Here is a 20,978-nt window from a genome sequence, read left to right on the forward strand (position 1 = left end):
AAGCTGGGGCCAGGTGCCTGCCGGTCAGCATCCCGGGGGAGAAGGACCCCAGGGAGGCAGAGAAGAGGCAGAGAAGAGGCAGGTGGTGGGAGCAGACTGACAGAGGAACGGTGAGCAACCAGGCTGTCCGGAGAGAGATGGAAGAAAAGTATTATCATCCTCTTTCCTGTCTGGCCCACAACGGCCCAGCCTTGCTTTGTGCCCTGGCCTGGAACCTTTTAGAATTTAAGAATTGTTGGTCTTAAATTTTCCCTTAACTCGAGCCACTTTAAGTGGTTTACTGTTCCTCGTAAGCCCAACAGTCCTTCAAACGGGCCATAATTTGTTTGCACAGATGCCTGGGAGAGGGACCTGGGCACCTCAATTGCCACAGATCCCCATGGGAAAAATCCAGTAGGTTCTCACTGTTCATGGACTATGTGAGGTTCTCACAAACCGTTCTAAAGCAGGGATTTAATTCGGAGAACGGAGAGGCAGTGAGTCAGTGAGAAAGTCTAGCCACTTTCCGGCAGCCACATCTTGATACGACAGGGCTGTTCCCGACCTGTCGTGGATGTCCCTGTCCCTGCAGGTAGATATACAGTGCTAGTGGTAGCAAGGAAGGGGAGACAAAGCCTGGTCCCCACCCAGAATTGCACTGGAAGAAGCGTATACTGAAACGCTTGCAGATTCAAGGGCCCACGAGAGAGCGGGCCATGTGTGAGGTCCCAAAGCCATGAGGGCAGGCAAACAGACAGGGCAAGGAGTGGTGGGGGGATGCGTGGGGGGACCTGCTCTGTCTGCAGAGGGTACTCGATGTCACCTCCTCCAAGAGGCCTCCCCTGTCCACTCAGCCAGCCAGTCACCGCCGTGCTGCATTTCGTCCTCACACCCGTCCCCAGCTGAAATTATCTTGTGCATAGATTTGTCTCCTTGTTGGGGGGCTGGCCCCCTGACAGGAATGAGGTCAGGGCCTTTGTGGGGGGGGGGAATCCATGAATGCTAGGGACAAAGAGTCACGAGGTCGTGTCCCTCAACACTCTGTCCTGCGGCCTGTCCTTGATGGTCACCCCCAGAGAGGGTGTGCAGCTGCCAGGACACCCCAGACACCCAGGACCAAGCCATCCCCCTCAGGCCCCACTCAGGCCTCTACTCTAGAAGGTTTCTGGGAGCCTCTCCCAAAAAAAGTCTATGCGAGGACAGTTCTTGTCTGCTGGACAAATTTGCCCGCCAGGGGACTTTCCAAAGTTTAGAATAGACCATCATAAGTCTTTAGGTCCCTGTTTGAACCCTGAGTTCCCAGCAGGTCCTTTGAGTCTCTGGGCAAAGCTCATCACACTCCTCCCCCTGCCCCTGGTTTCGTCCAGCAGTGGAGACCATGGGGAGTGAGGAGGGCTAAGCCTCTGGGCCGGGAGACAGAAGAGAGGAGTAGGGCTGGGGTCTTCCCTCCCAGGAAGTGAAGGGGCCTGGGGGTCCCAAGCCCCTCCGCAGTCCGCCTTCGTCCCCCAACCTCAGGGGGAGGCAGTGGGGTGCAGGGCAGTGCCTCCACGTCCCACTGTCCCTAGCTCAGTGCAGGCACAGGACCAGCCACAGGAGACCCAGCAGCTGAAAATGGGCCAGTCTGGGGTCACTGGGAGGTCTGAACAGATGGGGCCCTGAGGGCCTTCTGTCCCCCAGTCCACAGGACCCAAGATAGGAGCCCTCACTCACAATCACAAAGGCTGGGACAAGGCTGGTGGTCCCTGGCTGGCTACTTCTGTCCCACAAGCTTTGGGAACTGGGGCCTGATGATGGCCTTAAGGGCGGTGTCCTGAGAAACCCTGGAGTTTTCCAGGTATGTCTGCAGGCAGAGGACAAAGGGTAAGCGGGCAGGGCTCTGCACTTATTCTCCCCCACCTCCCCAGCTGGTTCTGGGTAAAACCAGAGCAGTCTGGAAGAAGAGTTCTAATGAAGTTCAAATGAAAAACTAAGTAAACGTGTGGGTGTGCGTATATGTGTGTGTATGTGTGCGTGTATAGTATATAAGTATATATGTATGTGCATATGTGTGTGTGTATATAGTACATAGTGTATACGTGTGAGATATGTGTGTGTACACATGCATGTGTGTATACACACACACACACACACACACACACACACGCATATATATTTTTCAATTACAGCATTAAAGGGTTGGATAGGGCACCGGACTGACCGAGTTGGGTTTGTCCTAGATTCTCAGAAAGCTCAGCAGTCTCCAGGCCCACATGGGCCATGATGCTGGGGAGGACTGGCTTTGGGGAGAATGTGTTTGGGGAAGTGTGGCAGCAGGCCTGGTATTGTAGGTGGCGGTTCTGCCCTCCACCAAGTTCCCATGCTAGGATAGGGCAGCAGCCCGCCTGAATGTGAGGAAAAGAGGGGCTGCAGGGAGAATGGCAACTGACCCCTCCCCTCAGTCCAGTCACAACAATGATGAACCTGGTTAAAAAGCACATCTTCCAGGAAGGAATCCATTTTTAAGGTATTATTAGTCACTTACACCTGAGAGTGAGCGAGTGTATCAGATCTTTCCTGAGAACAGCTTTTTCAGAAAGAAGGTGAAGGGGCGCACAAAAAGGCACTGAGCTCCCGGCCAGAGCCGCAGGCCAAGGAAATGAGAGGAAAACAAAGCGGGGAGGGGGGCACATGGAAGACAGTGCAACTCCTTTACAACCCAGCCGATGGGCCTCAGCAAGCTGGAAGCAGGCCCGGGGGCTAAGGTGTGTAAATCCAGGCCTCAGCGAGGGACACCACAGGCACGTGGAGGCACCTGCTGGGAGCAGATCACAGAGGTGACCCTGAGGTTCTTCAGAGACAGTACCGCCCTGACCCTGGACGTGAGCGGGAACTATCTCCGGACGGGGTGTGGAGGTCACACGGTGCTGACGAGAACCAACGCTGTGCTGACACTGGGTCCCGGGATCTGCTGCGCCCTCAGTGGGGTGAGAAGGTGCCGGGGGACACCTGCCCCCGGATGCTGGGCTGGGCAGGAGCTGGTTGAGCCTCCCCGACACTCCCGGCCCCAGGTCCAGAGCCAGAAAGGGGGCAGGGGCAATGAGAGACAGGAATGCTGCTGGAGACAGGGCCCAGCCTGAGGGAGGGCCCCTGAGATGCAGACCTTGCAGGTCTGTCCCGGCAGAGGGCTCGTCACACCTGTGGGGGCAAAGGTCTGTCAGAAAAGACAAGGAGGTTCCTAGAGCTGGGAGGGAAAGGGGGCCTCCGGACAGGAAGGCATCCCTTTGCCCAAGGCCCCAAACCTGCTGGTTGATGTTGGGGGCGAGGAGGGGCTTTGCAAAGCTGCAGGGAAAGCAAAGCCAGATCGGGGTTCAATCAGCATTCTCAAGTTTGGGTCAAACAAGCTTGAGAGCAGAACCAGGGTATCCCGGGTACTAGACTATGCAGCTGGAGGCCAATTAGTGTGTACGTGGGGGTGAGGGGTGGAGTCTCCCCAGGCCCGGCCCCTCTCTGCTCCTCTCACCTCTGCCTCCAGGAAGGAATCTGCTTTCTTTCCCAACTGGGTCCTCCTGGTGGCTGCCGGCTGTTTCCGCACCTCCTGGTTTGGGACATCAGGGTTTGGGGCGGGGAGGAACCAAGGCTGACTGCAGAGGGACTCGGGAACCCCAGGTTCCTCCCCTTCCTGAGAGGGAAGACCCCAGACCCACTCCTTCTCTCTTCTGCCTCCTGGCCCACAGGCTTACCCTCCTCACTCCCCATGGTCTCCACTGCTGGAGCTCTGTTTCTCTCAGGGCTGTCCCTTCTCTCACCCGGGTCATTCTACCACAAAGGCCTGTAGCACGAGATCTCGGGGAGGGATGAGGTACCTGGGGGTTCTGATCTCCAGATTCCTGGGTCCTGCTGATCCACAGGTTGAGCCTTGATGTCACAGCCCCTGAGAGCCTCATGTTCTCCTGAAAAGAAAGCCTTGCATCTCAGGGCTCGGGGCAGCTGGCAACGGGATGGCATTTTCAGAGGTCCTGGCACAGGGACATGACTCTGCCTCACTCCCGTATCCACCTAGCACGTGCCACATACGCCCCGGAAGGCCCCCAACGGTCCCCCAGGGAATGCTGCACACAGCTTGGGAGATGGGCTTATGAACAGCAACTCGAGTCAACAGCAGGTTCTGCCAAAACGGACATGAGAAAACATGGAGCTTTCTTTTTGAGAGAGCACAAGTGGGGGAGGGGCAGAGAGAGGGGGACCGTGGACCTGACGCGGGCTCTGTGCTGAGAGCAGCGAGCCCGACGTGGGGCCCGAGCTCATGAATCGTGAGATCACGACCTGAGCCAAAGTCGGACGCTCAACCAACTGAGCCACCCAGGCGCCCCAGAAAACACGGAGCTTTCTAGTATTGCCAGGGTCAAGTTCTGCATTTGGAGGTCTCAGGCCTAATCAGCCTGAAGACACCCAGCTGGGCCTGAGCCCCTCACCTTCCGGCTGGAGGCTGGGTCTGCTCGGCTCTGGCCCACCAGCTCCTTCTCGAAGAGCTGGCGCTTGCTGGCTACGCCCACAGGAGCCACAAAGAACTCGGTGCGGGAGGAGCCTGGAGACTTGACCGATTCCGACCTCTGGAAAGAGAACACCGATGGCTGGCCCACGAGGGTGACGTGCCCAGACCACACTTACCACGCTCATCAGGTGCCCCGGCCCCTCCATGAGAGCCCTGCCCACCTGAACAGCGGTGTGGTATCTCTCCAACTTCTCGCCTAACTTGACTGTGCTGGCCGGGAGCCTCACGCTGGCGCTGCGGGACGGGAGGACGGGACAAAACAGGTGAGACGGCTGCGCCGGGCCCGCCTGGGCCCCGAGCCGTACCCACCTACCCTTTTGGCAAAGAGAAGATGGCCCCCATCACTGAACGAGGCGAGAATGACTTGGCCAAAGTGAAAAACTACAGGAAAGTCCAGGGACTTTCGTCACCTCCCCAGAAACATTCCCACTCAGCAGGACACCCCCAGGGTCAGAAATATCTGCCATTCCCCCCCCCATTCTTGTCACTGGACCTCACACACATCTCCTCAATCTCCTTCCCCTCTACCTTCCGCAGCGCTGCAGTCCCCTTCCCCGACCCCCTCTGCCGGCCACCCTGAGCTCTCCCCCACTGCCACCAGACCACTCCTACCCCAGACAAAGCCCAACCTGTCCTCAACAGCTCAAACCTCGCAGGCCACAGGGCAGGGCCCAAACTCCCTGACACAGCATACAAGGCTCTCACGGTCTGGTCCCTGACTCCTCCCGGACACCAGCATCCACGCCACCCCCCGACCCCTTTCTCCGCGGGCTTATGTGCCAGTTAACTAGATACCTCACGCTTTTCATACTCTGTGCTTTTACTTGTGCTGTTCCCTCCATCTCAAGTCCCAGTCAGGAGTCGAGTGCTCCGTGATGAGCTCTCCAGCTCCCGCAGGCGGGGCGGCTGCAGCCACTTTGGGGTTCCATTCCTGTCCCTGCACCTCCCCGCCGGGGCGGGGGAGGCGGCTCTCGCAAGTTTAATAGTCTGATGTGAGGTGCCGAACAGAAGCAGCCGTGCCTCATTCATACGTGCACCCCGTGCCACCACCGTCACCCCACGCCTCGCCTGGGATAGTTGGCCCCTACGAATGTTTAGGGGCAGGTGGACACAGCACGAGTGCACAGGATTCCTCGTGCTCGAGCACAGCTGCTTTCCAGACCCCATTTCAGCTTCCTTCTTTCAAAACACAGTCCTCAAACTACTCGCATCAAAATTATGGGGCACGGCGATGCTTATGGCGCGTGGAGACTTGCGGGGGCCCCCCTGCGTTGGGTCTGCTGAAAGTCGTGGCTTCCCCTTCCCTGCGCTGTTCATGGTCCTCCTCCTGGAAGGCCCTCCTCCCCCTCCCCACCCCAACCTCCTTCACCTTCAGAGCCCCACCCAAGCCCCGCCTCCTCTAAGAAGCCTTCCCCGTTCCCCGCCCCCCCATCCCTGTTCCATCTCGCTGGGCCTCGGTCCCTCATGTTGGTCCAGTCTCCCCGCAGGGTCTGGAGCCCTGGCCGAGGACTGCACCTTCCCCTCGGGTGCTCTATGGCACAGCCTGGCACAAGGAATATGGGTGGCAGTCGCTCAGCAAACACAGACTGAACATGACCAGATCAGACAAAGCCAGAGCCTCCAGGCCCCTGACCTGCGTGTTAAGGTTGTTTCTGAGTTGTCTTTCCTGGAGTTCATCTGAAACAAGAAGGATAGTCTCTGATGAGTGACAGTCCCCAGGAGGCCATGGCCCTCCTCGAGGCAAGGGCTCAGCTCTCTGAACACTTCCTCTCCCTCCAACCCCCAACCAAACCTCTGTTAAAGATCCTCCTCTTGTCTGGGAGACACCTGCCTCCACCCACCAGGCCGGGTCAGAAGCCCCTCCCTGGCCCCACCACCACCACCAGTTCAACCATCTGTTTTCCTGTCTGCCTCCCTACTGCCCATGAGCCCTGCCAGGCAGGGAACAGCCCTGATCAATATCAGGCATCCAGCTTCCTCCCCAGGGCCTGGCACACATCAGGGGCACAAAGCACAGTCAGTCAAAAATAAGTGAACCACCCAGTGAACCAAGGAACTAAGAGTAAATTATCAGAAATTGAGAAGAGAGTCCCCAGTCCATACCACTTGTACCACTGGGGCAGAGGCAGAGTAGGGAGCGCTTGGAGAGCCCCACTGCTCTTGGCTCCTACCCTTCCCCGCTGCTCAAGCCTCCTGGGTGGGATCAGGAACTGCTGAAGGCAGGGGTGGGGCCCCTGCCTGGGAACCTCCCCTGTGCCCTCTTCCTGCAGCTCTGGCCTTGTCCACTAGGTGGGGCTGCTCAGTCTCATCCACACCAACCCTCTGGGTCATTAACTGGCTCTCCTTCACTTAACCCAAGTCATCTGCTCTTGGCTACCCATGGGAATCCAAAACCCCTCTCTATCCACAGGATCTGCTTGATATCTAACCTAAGGCCCCAATGCTGGGATAGATGCTGGTTTCCCCAGGTTGCCCTCCAGGGGACTGGAGACAAAGGTACCCTGGGCTCTCACCCGAAAGGAGATGGTCCTGGGGCTGGAGCGTTTGAGGGAGCTGCTGTAGGTGGCCTGAGTGGGTGAGGGTGTGTCCACCTCTTCCTCCTTGCTGGGGACTTTCACCTGGATGGAGTGGGGGAGTGTCATACGGGAGGTCGGGGGAGCCCGAAGCCCAAGCTGCCATGGGGACCCCATGTGGCCTGACTCATCCCAAGAGCTGCAGGAGGAAGAGGAAAAGAAAACAGTCCTGCCCCTCTGCCTCTGCTGTGGGGACGGTGGACACAGTTCCGTGGGGCCAGGCCACCAGGCAGAACTTTCCAGCAGAACTTCTGGAAGGACGTGAGGTTTCCCCAGAGTCTGCTGATGTCCTGAAATCCAGGCCCTGGATCACGAGGGGGTTCAGGGTGGCAGGTGCTCCCTGGCAACACAGCTGATGCCCTTTTCGGCTGCCAACTGCCTGCCCTTGCCTCAAGCGTCCCCTATTCTGACAGTGATTGGAAGCAGGTAGGGAGAGAGGAAATTGCCAAATCCAGCCCCACGGTGAGAGGACAGGAGACAGCAAGGGAGCCAGAGACCACCCAGGGCAGGATGAGAGGGGCACGTGCAGGGATGGGAGGGGCGGGGGCACTGCCAACCTGGAGTGTGATGGGCGGGAGGCGGGAAGTCACAGTCGGAGAGTCTGGCACGCCCTGTTCTCCCAGCTCCGCCAAGGACGGGGGGCTCTTCTCAGAGAGGGCACTTCCCCTCTGCTCTGTGGTGGTGGGCTGGCCTCCCCCAGAAGCCAGCCGCCCCCCTGCCTGGGGCTGTCCCAAGGCTGCCAGCCTCTTTGGAGCCAGCTTTGTCTCTGCCGCTGAGGTCTTCTCGGACACCAGAGACTTCTCAAAGAGCAATGCTTTCTCAGAAACCAGTCTCCTTTCTGAGTCTGATGTCTTCCCTGGGGCCGGCAACTTCTCAGAGCCACTTGTTTTTTCTAGAATGGCCTTCTTCTCTGAGATGGCTCTTTTCTCTGACACAGAAGTTTTCTCAGGTCCCGGGGCCTTCTCCGAGATGGAGAACTCCTCTGAGACCAGTCTCTTTCCAGGGGCTAATGTCTTCTCTGGGACGGAGGACTTCTCTGAGATAGGGGGCTTCTCTGAGACCCCCTTCTTCCCGCCTTCTGCCTCTTGGCCCGCCAAGCTCTCCTCCTCCCTGGCCCAAGGGCCCCGCTGCTCCCGGCTCAGTCTCCGGCGAGGAGGCAGCTCCGCCTCCTTCTTGGGCATGAGGGGCTGCGGCTTGGCCTGCTCTGGGCCGGAGCTGTCCCTTCCCTCCTCTGCCTCCCGCCGGACAGGGGCCTGTGCAGCCTCCACTGCCTGCCGCCTCTGCCTCCGCTCCTGCCGTGTCCTGAGGGTGGCCTGGCTGTCCTCATCTTTAGAGGCTGAGGTCTGCGGTTTGGGCACCTCGGCTTCCTCCATGCCAGGCAGTCTAGGCCAGAAGATGGAGAAGGGGTGGGAGATAAGTATCAGAGGCTATCAGAGACGGGAGACACCCTGGGGTGTACCTGACCCAATGGGGATGCTTCCAGGGCCACCGGGGAGGCACCCCACCCCCCATCGCTTAAAGAAAGATCACTTTTAACCGCCTTTACATATTGGGTTTCCACTAAGTCATTTGAACAATGCGCACCACGTTTTTAAAAAGTTTATATACCCCTATAAGGTCCAACTCTGCATGTTGAGACCCAGTCAACAAACACTGACTGAACAAGTTTGTCTGCGCTGGGCCCCGTGCCGGGTGGCGGAAGTCAAAAGGAATAAATGCAGTGCTCGCCCCCTGAGAGCTTAGATCAAGACCAGAGGCGTTCGGGGACTTGTCAAAGGTCGCACAGATGATCAGTGGTGGAGCTGAGGGGACAGCGCTAAGCTCTGACACACCATCCTGCACTCCCGTTAGCCACGGTGGCGGCCACGGGCACTGGGGCAGCTCGGGGCGCACACCCTGTTCCCCCTTCTCTTGGGGACCCAAGGGAACACGAGCAACATGAGAGGACTGTCCTAAACCCGTAGCACTTGGCCTCCAGCAAAAGGAGATTGTTTTCCTTCCTCACCACCCTGCTTTCCATGTGAATTGGGGCAAGTGAATTCACTGTCTAGGCCTCAGCGTCCAAATCTGCAAACCAGGCCTGTTGGGTGAAACGAGACTCCTTCCACGTGATTGCCCAGCACAGTCCTGGCCCACAGGGGACTTCCATTCCCTCATAACCCTAAAATCCAGGCGGCAAGCGTAGCCACCGCATCCCTCCCCTCAGAAGTGAATTATGGAGGTTCCGGGTTACAGGGGAGACAGCCTGGGTTGTGGAAAGAGTTGAGCCCACAGAGCCTGACCGATCCGGATGGCGAGTCCGGCTCTGCCAACCTTAGGTGCGCAATCTCAGCAAGTCACCTGTGTGTGCTCTTTGACCCAGTTTCTCCATCTGTAAAATGGGTTAATGATACCTCTCTCCCGGGGATACTGTAAGGATTAAATGACTTCTATCTACCAAATGTGCAGCAAAGTATCGGCTCACGGATAGCATCAGCGTATAGTGATTCTGGTTCCGAAGAGGGTGGAGGCGGGCAGCGTGGAGGAGGGTCTAGGGAAGGTGAGGAGCTTGAAGGACATCTGCGGACCCTTCATCTCATTCCCCGGGCACCCCCAGTACTTGGTCTGTCTGGGGCAGCTAAGTCCATCCGGGTCACCTGGGACAGGGAAATGGTGCCTCGTCCCCCACCCTGACCCGAGCACCTCTGGGCAGCCGGTGTGTGTCCATTCTGGGTGAGCTTGGGAGCTTCCTCGTCCGTGGTGGAGCTCAGATTGCGGTGTCGCCGCCGGCGCTCTCGCTCCTGCTCCTCCTCATCTTCTAGAGTCCACTGCCTGGCCAGGCTGGGGGAGGGGAGGTGGAGAGGATCAGTGCAGCCCAGGCAAGACTCCTGGGTCCCCGGATACCTGTTCCCAGGGCAGACCCCTACGGGGCTGGGAGAAGAGAACAAATACCCTCTAGGCCTGGGCCGTCTGTAGGTGGTTATGGCGCACTTGAAAGATGGCTGGGCTGGGGCACCTGGTGGCTCAGTCGGTCAAGTGTCCGACTTCAGCTCAGGTCATGATCCCCGGGTCCATGAGTTCGAGCCCCGCGTCGGGCTCTGTGCTGACAGCCCAGAACCTGGAGCCTGTTTCGGATTCTGTGTCTCCCTCTCTCTGACCCTCCCCCATTCATGCTCTGTGTCTGTCTCAAAAATAAATAAACATTTAAAAAAATAATAATAAAATTAAATTAAATTAAAAAAGAAAGAAACATGACTGGGCTGAACTGAGATGTGCCGGAATTGTAACACACGCAGGTAGTCCCAAGACGTAATATGACAAACAGAATGTAGAGTATCTTGTTAATAATTCTGCTTATTGGGGCACCTGGGTGGGTCAGTCGGTTAAGCATCTGACTTCAGCTCAGGTACTAATCTCTCGGTTCATGAGTTCGAGCCCCGCATCAGTGCAGAGCCTGTTTCGGATCCTCTGTCTCCCTCACTCCCTGCCCATCCCCTGTACTCCCTCTTTCTCTCTCTCTCTCTCTCTCAGAAATAAACATTTAAAAAATAAAAATAATTCCATATATTGATTACACGTTGAAATAATATTTTGGATACCCTGGGATAAATGAGACCTATTATGAAAATTAATCATCTATTTCTTTTCACTTTTTTAGTGTGTCTCATAGAAAATTCACAATTTTAACATGGTTCGTATTTGTGGCTCACATTACATGTCAATTAAGTTTCAAATAAAGGTACTACAAGGATTTGGATCAGACCAGAGTTTCCTATCCCGGGTACCACTGAGATTTCAGCTGGGTAACTTCATGTGCAGGGGCCGTGATGAATTTAGGATGTTGAACAGCATCCCTAACCTCTACCCACTAGAGATACCTTAGCACCACCCCCCACTTGTGACAACCAAAAATGTCTCCTGTCTTTGCCATGTGCCCTGGGGGACAACACCACCCAGGATGACAAACACTGGGTTGGACTTGACTCTGGAATCCAGAGTGGAAAGGTGGGGCCTCCCTCTCTAGGGGTGACTAGGAACATGGGAGGGTGGGCACGGTTCTGCCTGAAGGAGGGAGATAAACTTGACAAGTTCCTTTTTCTTTTGGGTCCTGGATTCTTGGATAATATTCATCAATGGACAATGGCAGAGAAACTTTCTCAGAGGTTCCCAACAACCCGCAGGATTTCTCAGCCGTTCAGAATGGGGAGACTCACAATTACACCTGGAAAAGGTTCCAATATCCACTTCCCTTCTCAGGAGCTCTTTGGCCTCTCTCACCTTCTAGACCCAGCTTTCACTTGTCAGGGAGCAAGGGGACTCCATACACTCTACTTTGGGTTCCCGCCCCCAGTCACCCTGCATTTACAGGACCAATCAGGCACTCCCACAGCCAGTCACCCACCCACCCACCCACCCACCTCCTTCCGCACTCACCACCTGCCCATCTAGCCACCTGTCAATCCAAACAGCCATCCACCCAGTCACCCCCCACTTCCCTGCCCAATCCCACCCACCCACCCACCAATCATCTTTAGCCACCTGCCCTACCATCCCCCGCACCTCGCTGCCAGCCCACCCCATCTTCCATCCAACCACCCTTCCATCCCAAGCGAAGAGCAAATACGTCTCTAAGCAACTGCAGTGAACCAGCAAGTCAGCAACGGGGGGGTTCACAGAACAAGGCAATGTCCCTGCCCTAAAGGTACCCACTATCGAGTGAGAAAGAAAAGCGTGTCCACCAATAACTCCCCCAGCCAAAGCAAAGAAATTGCTCTGCAGGGAAGAGAATGATTAGTGCAGGCCAAGATTACCAAGAAAGGCTCACGGACAAGACTGAACGAACCTGGGCTGGACCTAGGGGGGTGAACAGGATTTTAATAGAGGTGACAGGGGGCTGGAGAGAATCTGGCAGTCCAGGCAGAAAGGAGGGCCTGAGCAAGCCTAGAGGTTAGAGGTAGGGGGGTTGGCGGAGCAAGAAGATGTGCTTCACCCAGAGCCCTGGGAGAAAGTTTGGGCTGAGAGTAGCATGCCCTGAGAGTCAGCAGAGCAAGCCCTCTCTGGAGCCTTCCTATGACTCCCCCAGTGCTATCTGGGGCCCTACAGATAAGAAGAGTCTGGAAAAGGCCTTCTTCTTCCCTCCCAGAGTTACTGTAAGGCCTTCCTTTTGCCACTATCAGGTGTCTCTCCCAGCCTATCCCTCTGCCCAGCCCTATACCTTCTAGACCTTTTCCCCTCTTGCAGAGTATTGCCATGCAACCAAGACTCAACTGAAGGAACAGACGTGTTTTCTGGGGGAAAAAAAATCATGCAAACCCACAAATTTTGCAAACAGAATCGGATATGAAAAGCACCTATGGAGCCTCCAAGGAAAGATTCCTCAAGGCCGCCTCTTGTAAGGCTGAGTCTACTCCTCCTCCCCTGGTGCACATCCCCCTCTTTCCTCTTCCTCGGTTTTCTTTACTAAAATGAGGAGAAGGAGCCACACGATGGCTCCGATCTGGTTTTCTAAGTCCAACATCGTGCTGATCCAACATTCACCAAGTAATTTTTGAGCACTGACGACGTGCCAGGCATACTTCCAGGGATCGGCGTGCAGCAGAGAAGAAGACGGACAGAGTTCTTCCGGTCACGGAGCACATAGTGCAGGGGGCCGGGGTGCGGTCAGTGAGCAAGGAAATGAGCACATGGACAAAGCAACGTCAGCAAGGGACACAGGACAAGAGAACCAGGTAAGGGGTAAGTGAGAGACGATGACTGGGAGGAGAGGGCCCTCTGAGAAGAAGCCAGAGGAGCCGGATCTGGAGGCAAGGTGGCCCAGGAGGAGGGCACAGCAAGTGCCAAGCCCTGGGTGTGACAGCTGGCTGTTCGGGGGAAGGGAGACCCAGAGCCAGAGTGTGGCCCGCAGGGACCTTGGACAGGGAGGAGAGGCCAGAGAAAAGGCCTTCATAGACCAGGGAAAGAATGTGGGTTGTACTCAAGTGTGCTGGAGAGCCACTGGAGAGTTTTACATAGAGGAATGACATGACAGAATTTATTATTATTATTATTATTATCTCTGGCTGCTGAAGGAAGAAGAATTGAGGGTGGCAGAGGGAGAAGGGAAACGGGGGCACCCATCAGGAGGCTCCTGCAATCGCCCAGGTGAGAGCTATGCTGGCGGTGGTGAACTTGGTAGTGACAGAGAGAAGGAAAAAGGGATGGACTGGGAACACATCTTGGAGACAGAGCCAAAGGGGGATTGTGGATGGAGAGGAGAAAAAAAGAAGAAACAAGGAAAACTAGATTTCTGGCCTGAGCAATTCCTGATGCTGTTAGTACGATGGGAAAGATCAGGGGAGGAAGGAGTTTAGGGAGCTGGTGGGGGGAGGAAAATTCCATTTCCGGCTTGTTTGGGGTGAGGAGAAGAAAAGGAGACCAAGGAGACTGGAGGGCGGAGGGTGAACCTGAAGGGAGGAATGAGGTCCTGTCCAAGACCACAGGGGCAGGGGGTGGTGGGGACAAGAAGACCAGCACAGAGTAGAGAGAACAGAAGTGTCTGGTCCACAGGAAGGCAGCTCGACGGATTGGGCCGGAGCCAGGCTGGACCAGCAAGGGAAGAATGGGAGTCAAAACCGAGGGACCGGTGAGAGCCAGCAACTCTTTGGAGAAACTTTCCTCAGAGAAAAGCAAATAAAATGGGACAGCGCTAGAGCAGAATGTGGACTCAAGGAATGACTTTTTTTTTTTTTTTTTTTTTTACATTTATTTATTTTTGAGAGAGAGAGACAGAGCATGAGAGGGGCAGAGAAAGAGGGAGACACAGAATCCAAAGCAGGCTCCAGGCTCTGAGCTGTCAGCACAGAGCCGAGGAGGGACTTGAACTCATGAACAGCAAGATCATGACTTGAGCTGAAGTTGGATGCTCAACCGACTGAGCCACCCAGGTGCCCCCAGGAGTGGTTTTTTAATTGAGGTGTAATTTATATACAATAGACACACATCAAGTTTTGTTTTCTTTTTAAAGCCAGGCAAATGAAGGGGAGTGGAGAAGGTATGAGAAGTTAGGAAGGAAGGTCTGAGGCTGTTGTCCTGCAGGGAGAGGAGAGACCACAGGCCAGGGTACCTCTCATCTCCAGCATGCACCACGGCTCCTGGCACACAAGCGCCAGTGAATGTGGAATGAACAAGTGTGACCGTCGACTCTCAGATGTGCAGGCCTCTCCTCCTCCCTGAGAACCAAAAGCCTCTGTCTTGACAAGGAAGAGAACAAAGCAGGGACAAATCCTCAGCTCCCCCAAAGGCAACCTGCCCATCTCTTACGAGCCAGGCTCTGATGCCCTCCCATTCCTCAGCTGAAGTTGGTTCACGAGAGATCATCAATTCGTGTGTGGTAAATGAATGATCAATCTTCAGATACACATAGCCTACAGGGGTCATGTGAAGGCCTATGGGAATCTTGTTTAAGTTCTGAGGTCAAGGCCATAAGGCTTTGATTGCAGCCCTTCTCCATCAGACGTGGAAATGCCAACTTCATCGGGCTCTCATCTGAGGCCATGTTTTCAGCTCTCTCCTTCTCGGGACTTATTCCCTCCCCCCATGAACACTTTGGGACCAGCTCTGGTCCTCCAAAGCTGAAGGATCCATCCACGGGAAAGTGCCCCACAAAGCCGGAAGCTCTTCTCCCCTGACCACACCCAGCTGGGCTGGGCTGGAGCCTCCAGGATTCCTTGGTCCTGAGCAACCCCGTTCCCACACGCTCCTCTCAGCCCTGGGGGAAGCAGCTTATTTGTTTATTCTCCAGTGGGGCCATATATGGAGTGTGATCTGCCAGAGCCTGGTCTCCTCAGAAATGACTCACCCACCCCCCCACCCCTCCCCAGGCCAGCCCTAACCCTAAGGGGTCTCCAGGGCTGGAACTGCAGGAGGTGGGGCCCAGGTGTCCTTGAATGTCCACCAGTTTTAGGCCATGACCCCACAGTGCACCCAAGGTGGCTTGGTCACTCCCCTGCTGCTCACGAATCATGGGGCTGCCTTCAACCCCTGGCAAAACACGAATCACTTCACCTTCACCACCTTCACCACCACCCCACCCCGGGGGAGAAATGCTATTGCCAATAACTTGCTATCAGATGAGGAAACGGATAGAACTGGGGGGAAGGACGGGCAGGTGTCAGTATCCAGGAGGGGCCTCAGCAGGTATAGTTGTCGAAACCCCCCTAATAAATAAATGGTAACGAAGGGCCTTAGAACGTTTAGCAGCACACAACTATTTGTGGAATATGGTAAATAGCTCAATAAATGAAGGAACCAAGAAGTAAAGGCAGTAACATAGAAGTGCTTACTATAATGCCAGGCACTGTTCTAAGTATTTTACAAATAACATTGACATTAAACCTCACAACAGCCCTGTGAGGAAAGGTGGTGTTATCCCCATTTCACAGACGAGGAAATGGAAAGTCACTGGGGCTAGTAAATTTCCCAAGATGCCACAACTAATAATATAACAATAATAATAATAATAATAATAATAATAAGATTCCATCCTAAGTCAGCCTCTCACAAGCCTGTACCCTTAACCACAATACCAAATGCTGATAAAGGATGTCCTGGGAGGGCTGTCCCTCAGCCAGAGTGAGGCCCCACCTTCTTAAGAGCCCAACGGAGTATATATTCAGAGGAAGGAGCAGGGGAGGCTGGGAGGGCCTCTGACCTGGTGCGCTTCCCCACCCCAGGACAGGCCAGAGGTCATGGGAGAGCAAAGGTTTGGGAAAGCCCAGTGGCCAACACATTGACCAGAGCCAGGCCCAAGATGGAACCTGGGTCCCACCATCCAGGAGTCCCAGTCACTCTCACCAGCTGATGCCACAGCCCTAGGAGGCTGCCCCACCACACCCACCTTCACCACAATCCTTTCCTCTGCCTCCTGGCCTTCATTCGGAGACAACACCCCTGTCTTTGCCTCCATGTAGGGCTGCTACCCTTCCCAATACAGCACTCACACCGCTCTCAGCTGCTGCAGACCAGACAGAAGTTAGATCTAAGGAAGAAACCCCTTCGCCCCTGCCCTGCAGGGGACCTCAAAACAAGCTTGAAAAACAGATCAAGGCTCAGCTGCTCTGGTTAAAGTAGAGGAAGGGAGGGGGGAAGGCTGCCCCAGAAGCATCTGTAGAACCCCGGACCTCAAGGAGCAGGATTTGCAAACCTCTGAAGGAAAGAGGAGCTGGGAGGCCCAGCTCTGACTGGCTGTGGGACTTTGGGCCAGTCTTCAACCCCTGAGGGAGACAGGTCTCTGGTTCCCCTTCTGCACAATGAGGGGTCACCACAGGTGGTCACTGAAGTCCCCTCAAGCCCTGATGGCCTAGGGAGAGGTGTCAGGGGAGGGCAGTGCTGGGAGGTGGGAGGTCTGCTCAAGGCCCAGGTAGGGAAATGATTAACCGCTGGCTACTCAGTCCCAGGCACTCTCAGACCCACCCCTCACCCCCTGCAGACAGGCCCCGCCCAGCCTCTACCGTCACCCAGCCAGCCAAGGGAGGAAAGGACGAGGCCACTAACCAGGGCACCCTGCCAGCCAGCTCACCGCTGCCCCCAGCCCAGGGCTGGAGCATCTGAATTCCTACTTCACACTGAGGCTAGGCTGCAGGCCGGCCCTCAGCTCCCCACCTGGGCCCTGGCTGGAGCCACACGGGTCACACCCTCACCATAGTCCTCCCCAGCCTGGGAGACTCGGTTGACAGTGACTCACAGCCCTTTCCCTCCTGCCCGCTGAGGCTTGTTCACGAAGGGAGCAGGGAAGGAGCGGTCCTCTGTTCCAGGTGCCTCATCAGGGTGACTGTTGGCAGCAGCTGTGTCTGCCCACGGGGCTCTGTGAGGGCTGGGGCCAGCAGGGAGGGCTGGCCAGGGGCTCCTGTGGCAGGACTGGTTCTCCAGGGCGTGCCTGGCACTGACCCTGGACATCCCGTGGGAACTCGGCCCTACCCCAGCAGCCACAAGTCCATCTGAGCAGTGGACAAGCTAAGACCAGACCCTGCTCCCATTTGTAAAGTTCTCATGCCCCAGCTGCCCACCCACCACACACGCACACCCCATACGGATCCAGGCATGCTCTCAGACACAAAATCACATACATCCCACCGTCTGTGAGCTCCTGAGGAAGTTGTGTGTGGTTTGCATTTTTAACCCAATGCCCTATACTGAGGTCTCCCGTAAACATTCACACCAAACAGACTCAGACTCCTAAGGCCCAAACTCAGCCACATAAGAACCTACTACCCACACAGATGCCTCCACACCGCACAGGCCATAAACATGCTCGCCCACACATACACCTGCATGTACACATACAGGCACACATCCATAGGCACAGATATGCCCACACCTAGGAGAAAAGACACTCCCACATCAACCCCCATGTACACTGACCCACACACAGAGTCCAAGGTCTGGACCCCCAAGCTCCACCCTCAGCACAGACCTTCCCTGGGGCGTGTCCAACCTCCCTGGCAGCCTAGGTTCCTGTTTTCCAGGGCACTGAGTTCCTTCCGTTCTCGGGGCTTACTTTATCCCCTTTCTAGATCCCTTGGGCCCCTCCACCTGGGGGGTTACCTGGCCACTGTGCTTCAGAGCAGTGTGAGGTCTTGAGGGCCTGAGGAGGTGGGCTCCCAGCCCTGGGGAGATGAGACTGAGATGCTGGAGAAGCTCTGGGACCCTTCTGGAGGGAGGGGAAGGAGACTCTAGAGCACTAGAGAATGCCTGAAAGCAGCCTTAATGAGGAAAGCCTGGGGAGGGTGCTGGTCTGCCCCTGCAGAGACTGCCTTGGCCTCAGGATCCAAATGCCCACCTGGGAGGGTCAAAAAGGCCAATTTCTCCTTGGCTGAAGCCTACGGGATCAAAGGAGTAGGAATCCAGCTCAGAGCTACTACGTGGGCCTCAGTTTCCTCAAGGGCAAAATGGGTGTATGTGACAGATGCTGCTGGGGATAAGGAGGTGAACATGCTCATGTGGACACTTCTGAGCAGAGGTGCAGGGTAGCTCCGAGAGGAGTCACCGGGGGTCACCAGCCACAGTGAGGGGCGCTGCCTCCAGGACAACCCCCCAACACCCCAGTCTTATCTAACCGTCACAGGATGCCCAGCAGGCAGAGATTAGATACCCAGTTTCCTGACCCTTTGAGGGACTTCCCTACAAATAAGGAACGAGGCACAAAGGGGAACAGCAACTATCCTAGGTGATCCAGCCCAGACACCACCCGAAAATGCCAAACTCAGAATCTGAGCTTCATTGGGGCGGGGGGGGGGGGGGGGGGGGGGGGGGGGCGGTGTCTGTTGCGCCCTGGTCTCTCAATCCACTGATCCTTCTACTTCCGACCCTCCGAGGAAGTGGTGGCCCCACTCCTCCTCGGCAAGAGGAGCTGAGGGACCCCTCCCCAGGGCCCCCCTCTCCCAGTCTCTACCAGAGAAACGTGGCAGCAAGGGAGGCTTGTCTGGAAATGAGGCTCGGCGGCGGTAACTCTTAAACACCTACCCAAACCCCCAACGCGTCCCCGCAGGGGGTCGTGTTTGAAGGGGGCTCTCCAGGTCGGGCCCAGCCTCCCCCAAGCACCCCGTGTGCGGCCACAGTCCCCAAGAGGAGGAAAGGAAACCGCCGGGGAGCGAGAACACCGCCCTGTCACTTAAGAGTTCCCCAGTGTGCCCCCGGGGCCGTCCCCCCTTACGGAGCAGCAGGGCCAGCAGGATCAAGGCTCAGAGCCCGCCTCCCGGGCGGGAAGGGGTGGGGGGTGAGGGGCCGGCGCGCGGAGGAGACCCCGGTGCGGCTCCCCGGGGCCCGCCGCGGCGCTCACCTGGACAGCGCGGACCAGTCCTTCCTGCTGACAGCCATGCCGCTGAGCCCGCGGGCCGCCGTGTGCGCGTGCAGGGCCCGGCGGCCGCCGCCTCACCTGCGCGCCCCTCCCCCGCCGCCCGGCCCAGGTAGGGTCACATGGCCGCTTATCTCGGCCCGCCCGGCCCGCCGCCGCGAGCCGCCTCTCCGGGGTGTGGGCGGCCCCGACAAAGCCGCATTGATCTCCGCCCCGGCCGGCCCGACCGCGCGCCTGCCAGCGCCGGCCAGCTGTCGGACAGGCCGCGGGACGGACCCACGGACGCACAGGCCGGCCCGGGGTCGATCGGCCGCCCGCGGCGAGGGCGGGGGACTTCCTGCTCAGAACCAGTCGGACCAGCTCGGCGCTGGGCCGCCTCCTCTCTCGCAGGGGCCTCGCGGGGCCCGGGGTGGCGGGGAGTGGGGCGGCTGGAGGGGACCCGAAGATCAGGGTCAGGCCGAGCACACGGGCGGTAAACCGACTTAGCCCCGTGAAACTTGCGAGCAGACGCAGAGCGGGAAAGTTAGAGCAGGCACCGTAACCTCGGGTCTGCAGCCCTGGGTGCCTCCCGGGCCCTTGGCACCCACCCCGCCCCTAATAGCACCCCCCCACCCCCACCCCGAGATGAGCTGGGTCGTGCTTTCGCTATGCCGCATCCAAAACTGCCAAACGCGCCCCCTGTAAAGCCAGCATCTCCACAAAATGAGATTTAAGAAGATTCAATTCAGCAAACATTTGAGCGCCCACAGCTCTGAAAACACAATGATGTCAAAGGTACTGTCCTTGCTTTGCTGATACTGGACTTTGGGCTGGAGGGGCAGGGTGTGGAACAGGGCAGAGGCAGATCAGCTTTTCCCCCGGAAGGAGTGAACCCGATAACCAGGACTGGAATTTTGGAGCCACTTGAAGGCAACTCAGGCACCACCAGCACCCCCTGGGTCCCTTAAAGGGCCCATCTGGGCTGGTGGGTGTCGGTGCTTTCTAGCCAGTAACCAGCAGCAGGTGGGCAGGGAGAGGGCCAGTCACTGAGCACCGAGAGTCTTATCACCCCTGATGGGTCAGAACTGCAAGGTCAGCAGCAGCTGTTCCTGGTCTGAGAGGGACAAGAAGCAGCCCCAGGTGCCAGGAAAAGAAGATGGAGGAGAGTCAACTGCCAGCACTCCGACCTTGCTCCCCAGCCTGGCCTCCCTTTGGCGCTGACCCAGGACTGATTGTCTCTACGGTGCCCTCCAGCTCTGAGATCTCACAGTGACCAGCAAGCCAGCTGCTGAGCAGAAACCTGGAAACAGAGACATAGCTAAGCATCTCCTTCCCCCCAAACACCCCCTCCTCTGGGGAGCCTTCCTTCCTGGCATAGGAGGTGAGGAGTGAAGTTTAAGGAGTGAGTGTTGAACTGGGAGCCTGGAGACTTGGCTTTGAGCTCTGATTCTGCCATTTATGAGCCATGCGACTTGGGCCAAATCACTTCTATGTCATGGAAATAATGACACTTTGCTTCCTTCCAGATTGCGGGGATCAAATGAGCCCATCACGGAGTGTTGGGGAGCAGCGTTAAGGTTGACAAGGCCCCAGAGAGTTCTGAACAGAAGCCAAGGAAGGACCCAGAGCTGTTTGCTCGACCAAGGAAAGACAGGGAGGGGATGGTCGTAAGCTGTGTCCCTGGATACTTCGATACAAGGTCTGACACTTCTGTCTGTCAGCCTGCTGTCTCCCTGGGGGCCTAGGGAAGGGAACTTTCCTTCCAGGGTTTGCCAGTGGTCCTCAACTTAGGAAGAAAAATACTCCTAGTCATTTGATGCCTGGCCCTTCCAGGGACACTTCATGAAGCCAGGGGACAGTCAGGTATCTGTCAGTCCAAAATCCAAAACCCTCTCTATGGATGTAAAAAAAAAAAAAAAAAAAAAAAAAAAACCCAAAGACACGGAAGGTCGGTACGCAGATGACTCTAGAAGTAAGGAAAAGTGAATTAGGTACATCTTAAAATCCAGAGAGTTCTTTGGGGGCGGGTATTGTATATTTTACTAGGCACTTTCTATGTGCCAGGCACTCTGCTTGGTGCTGTGCCAGCATAGTGGTTTCCTCGAGC

General features: G+C 56.5%; 1 protein-coding gene across 1 annotated transcript; it reads right to left on the reverse strand.

The window, feature by feature from the left end:
- Positions 1 to 3,037: 3,037 nt before the first annotated feature.
- Positions 3,038 to 19,254, reverse strand: LAD1 (ladinin 1). Its single transcript, XM_078440776.2, has 10 exons — positions 18,878 to 19,254; positions 9,766 to 9,903; positions 7,641 to 8,466; positions 7,024 to 7,128; positions 6,144 to 6,187; positions 4,672 to 4,744; positions 4,431 to 4,568; positions 3,822 to 3,908; positions 3,479 to 3,553; positions 3,038 to 3,153 (listed from the first exon to the last, which is right to left on the reverse strand). Exons 1-10 carry the CDS (start codon positions 18,913 to 18,915, stop codon positions 3,148 to 3,150), a joined length of 1,530 nt encoding a protein of 509 aa, XP_078296902.1. The 5' UTR covers positions 18,916 to 19,254; the 3' UTR covers positions 3,038 to 3,147.
- Between the last annotated feature and the right edge of the window lie 1,724 nt (positions 19,255 to 20,978).

Source organism: Panthera onca, chromosome F1 (genome assembly GCF_046562875.1).
Source record: "Panthera onca isolate mPanOnc1 chromosome F1, mPanOnc1 haplotype 2, whole genome shotgun sequence".
In the NCBI taxonomy this organism is placed as follows: Eukaryota; Metazoa; Chordata; class Mammalia; order Carnivora; family Felidae; genus Panthera; species Panthera onca.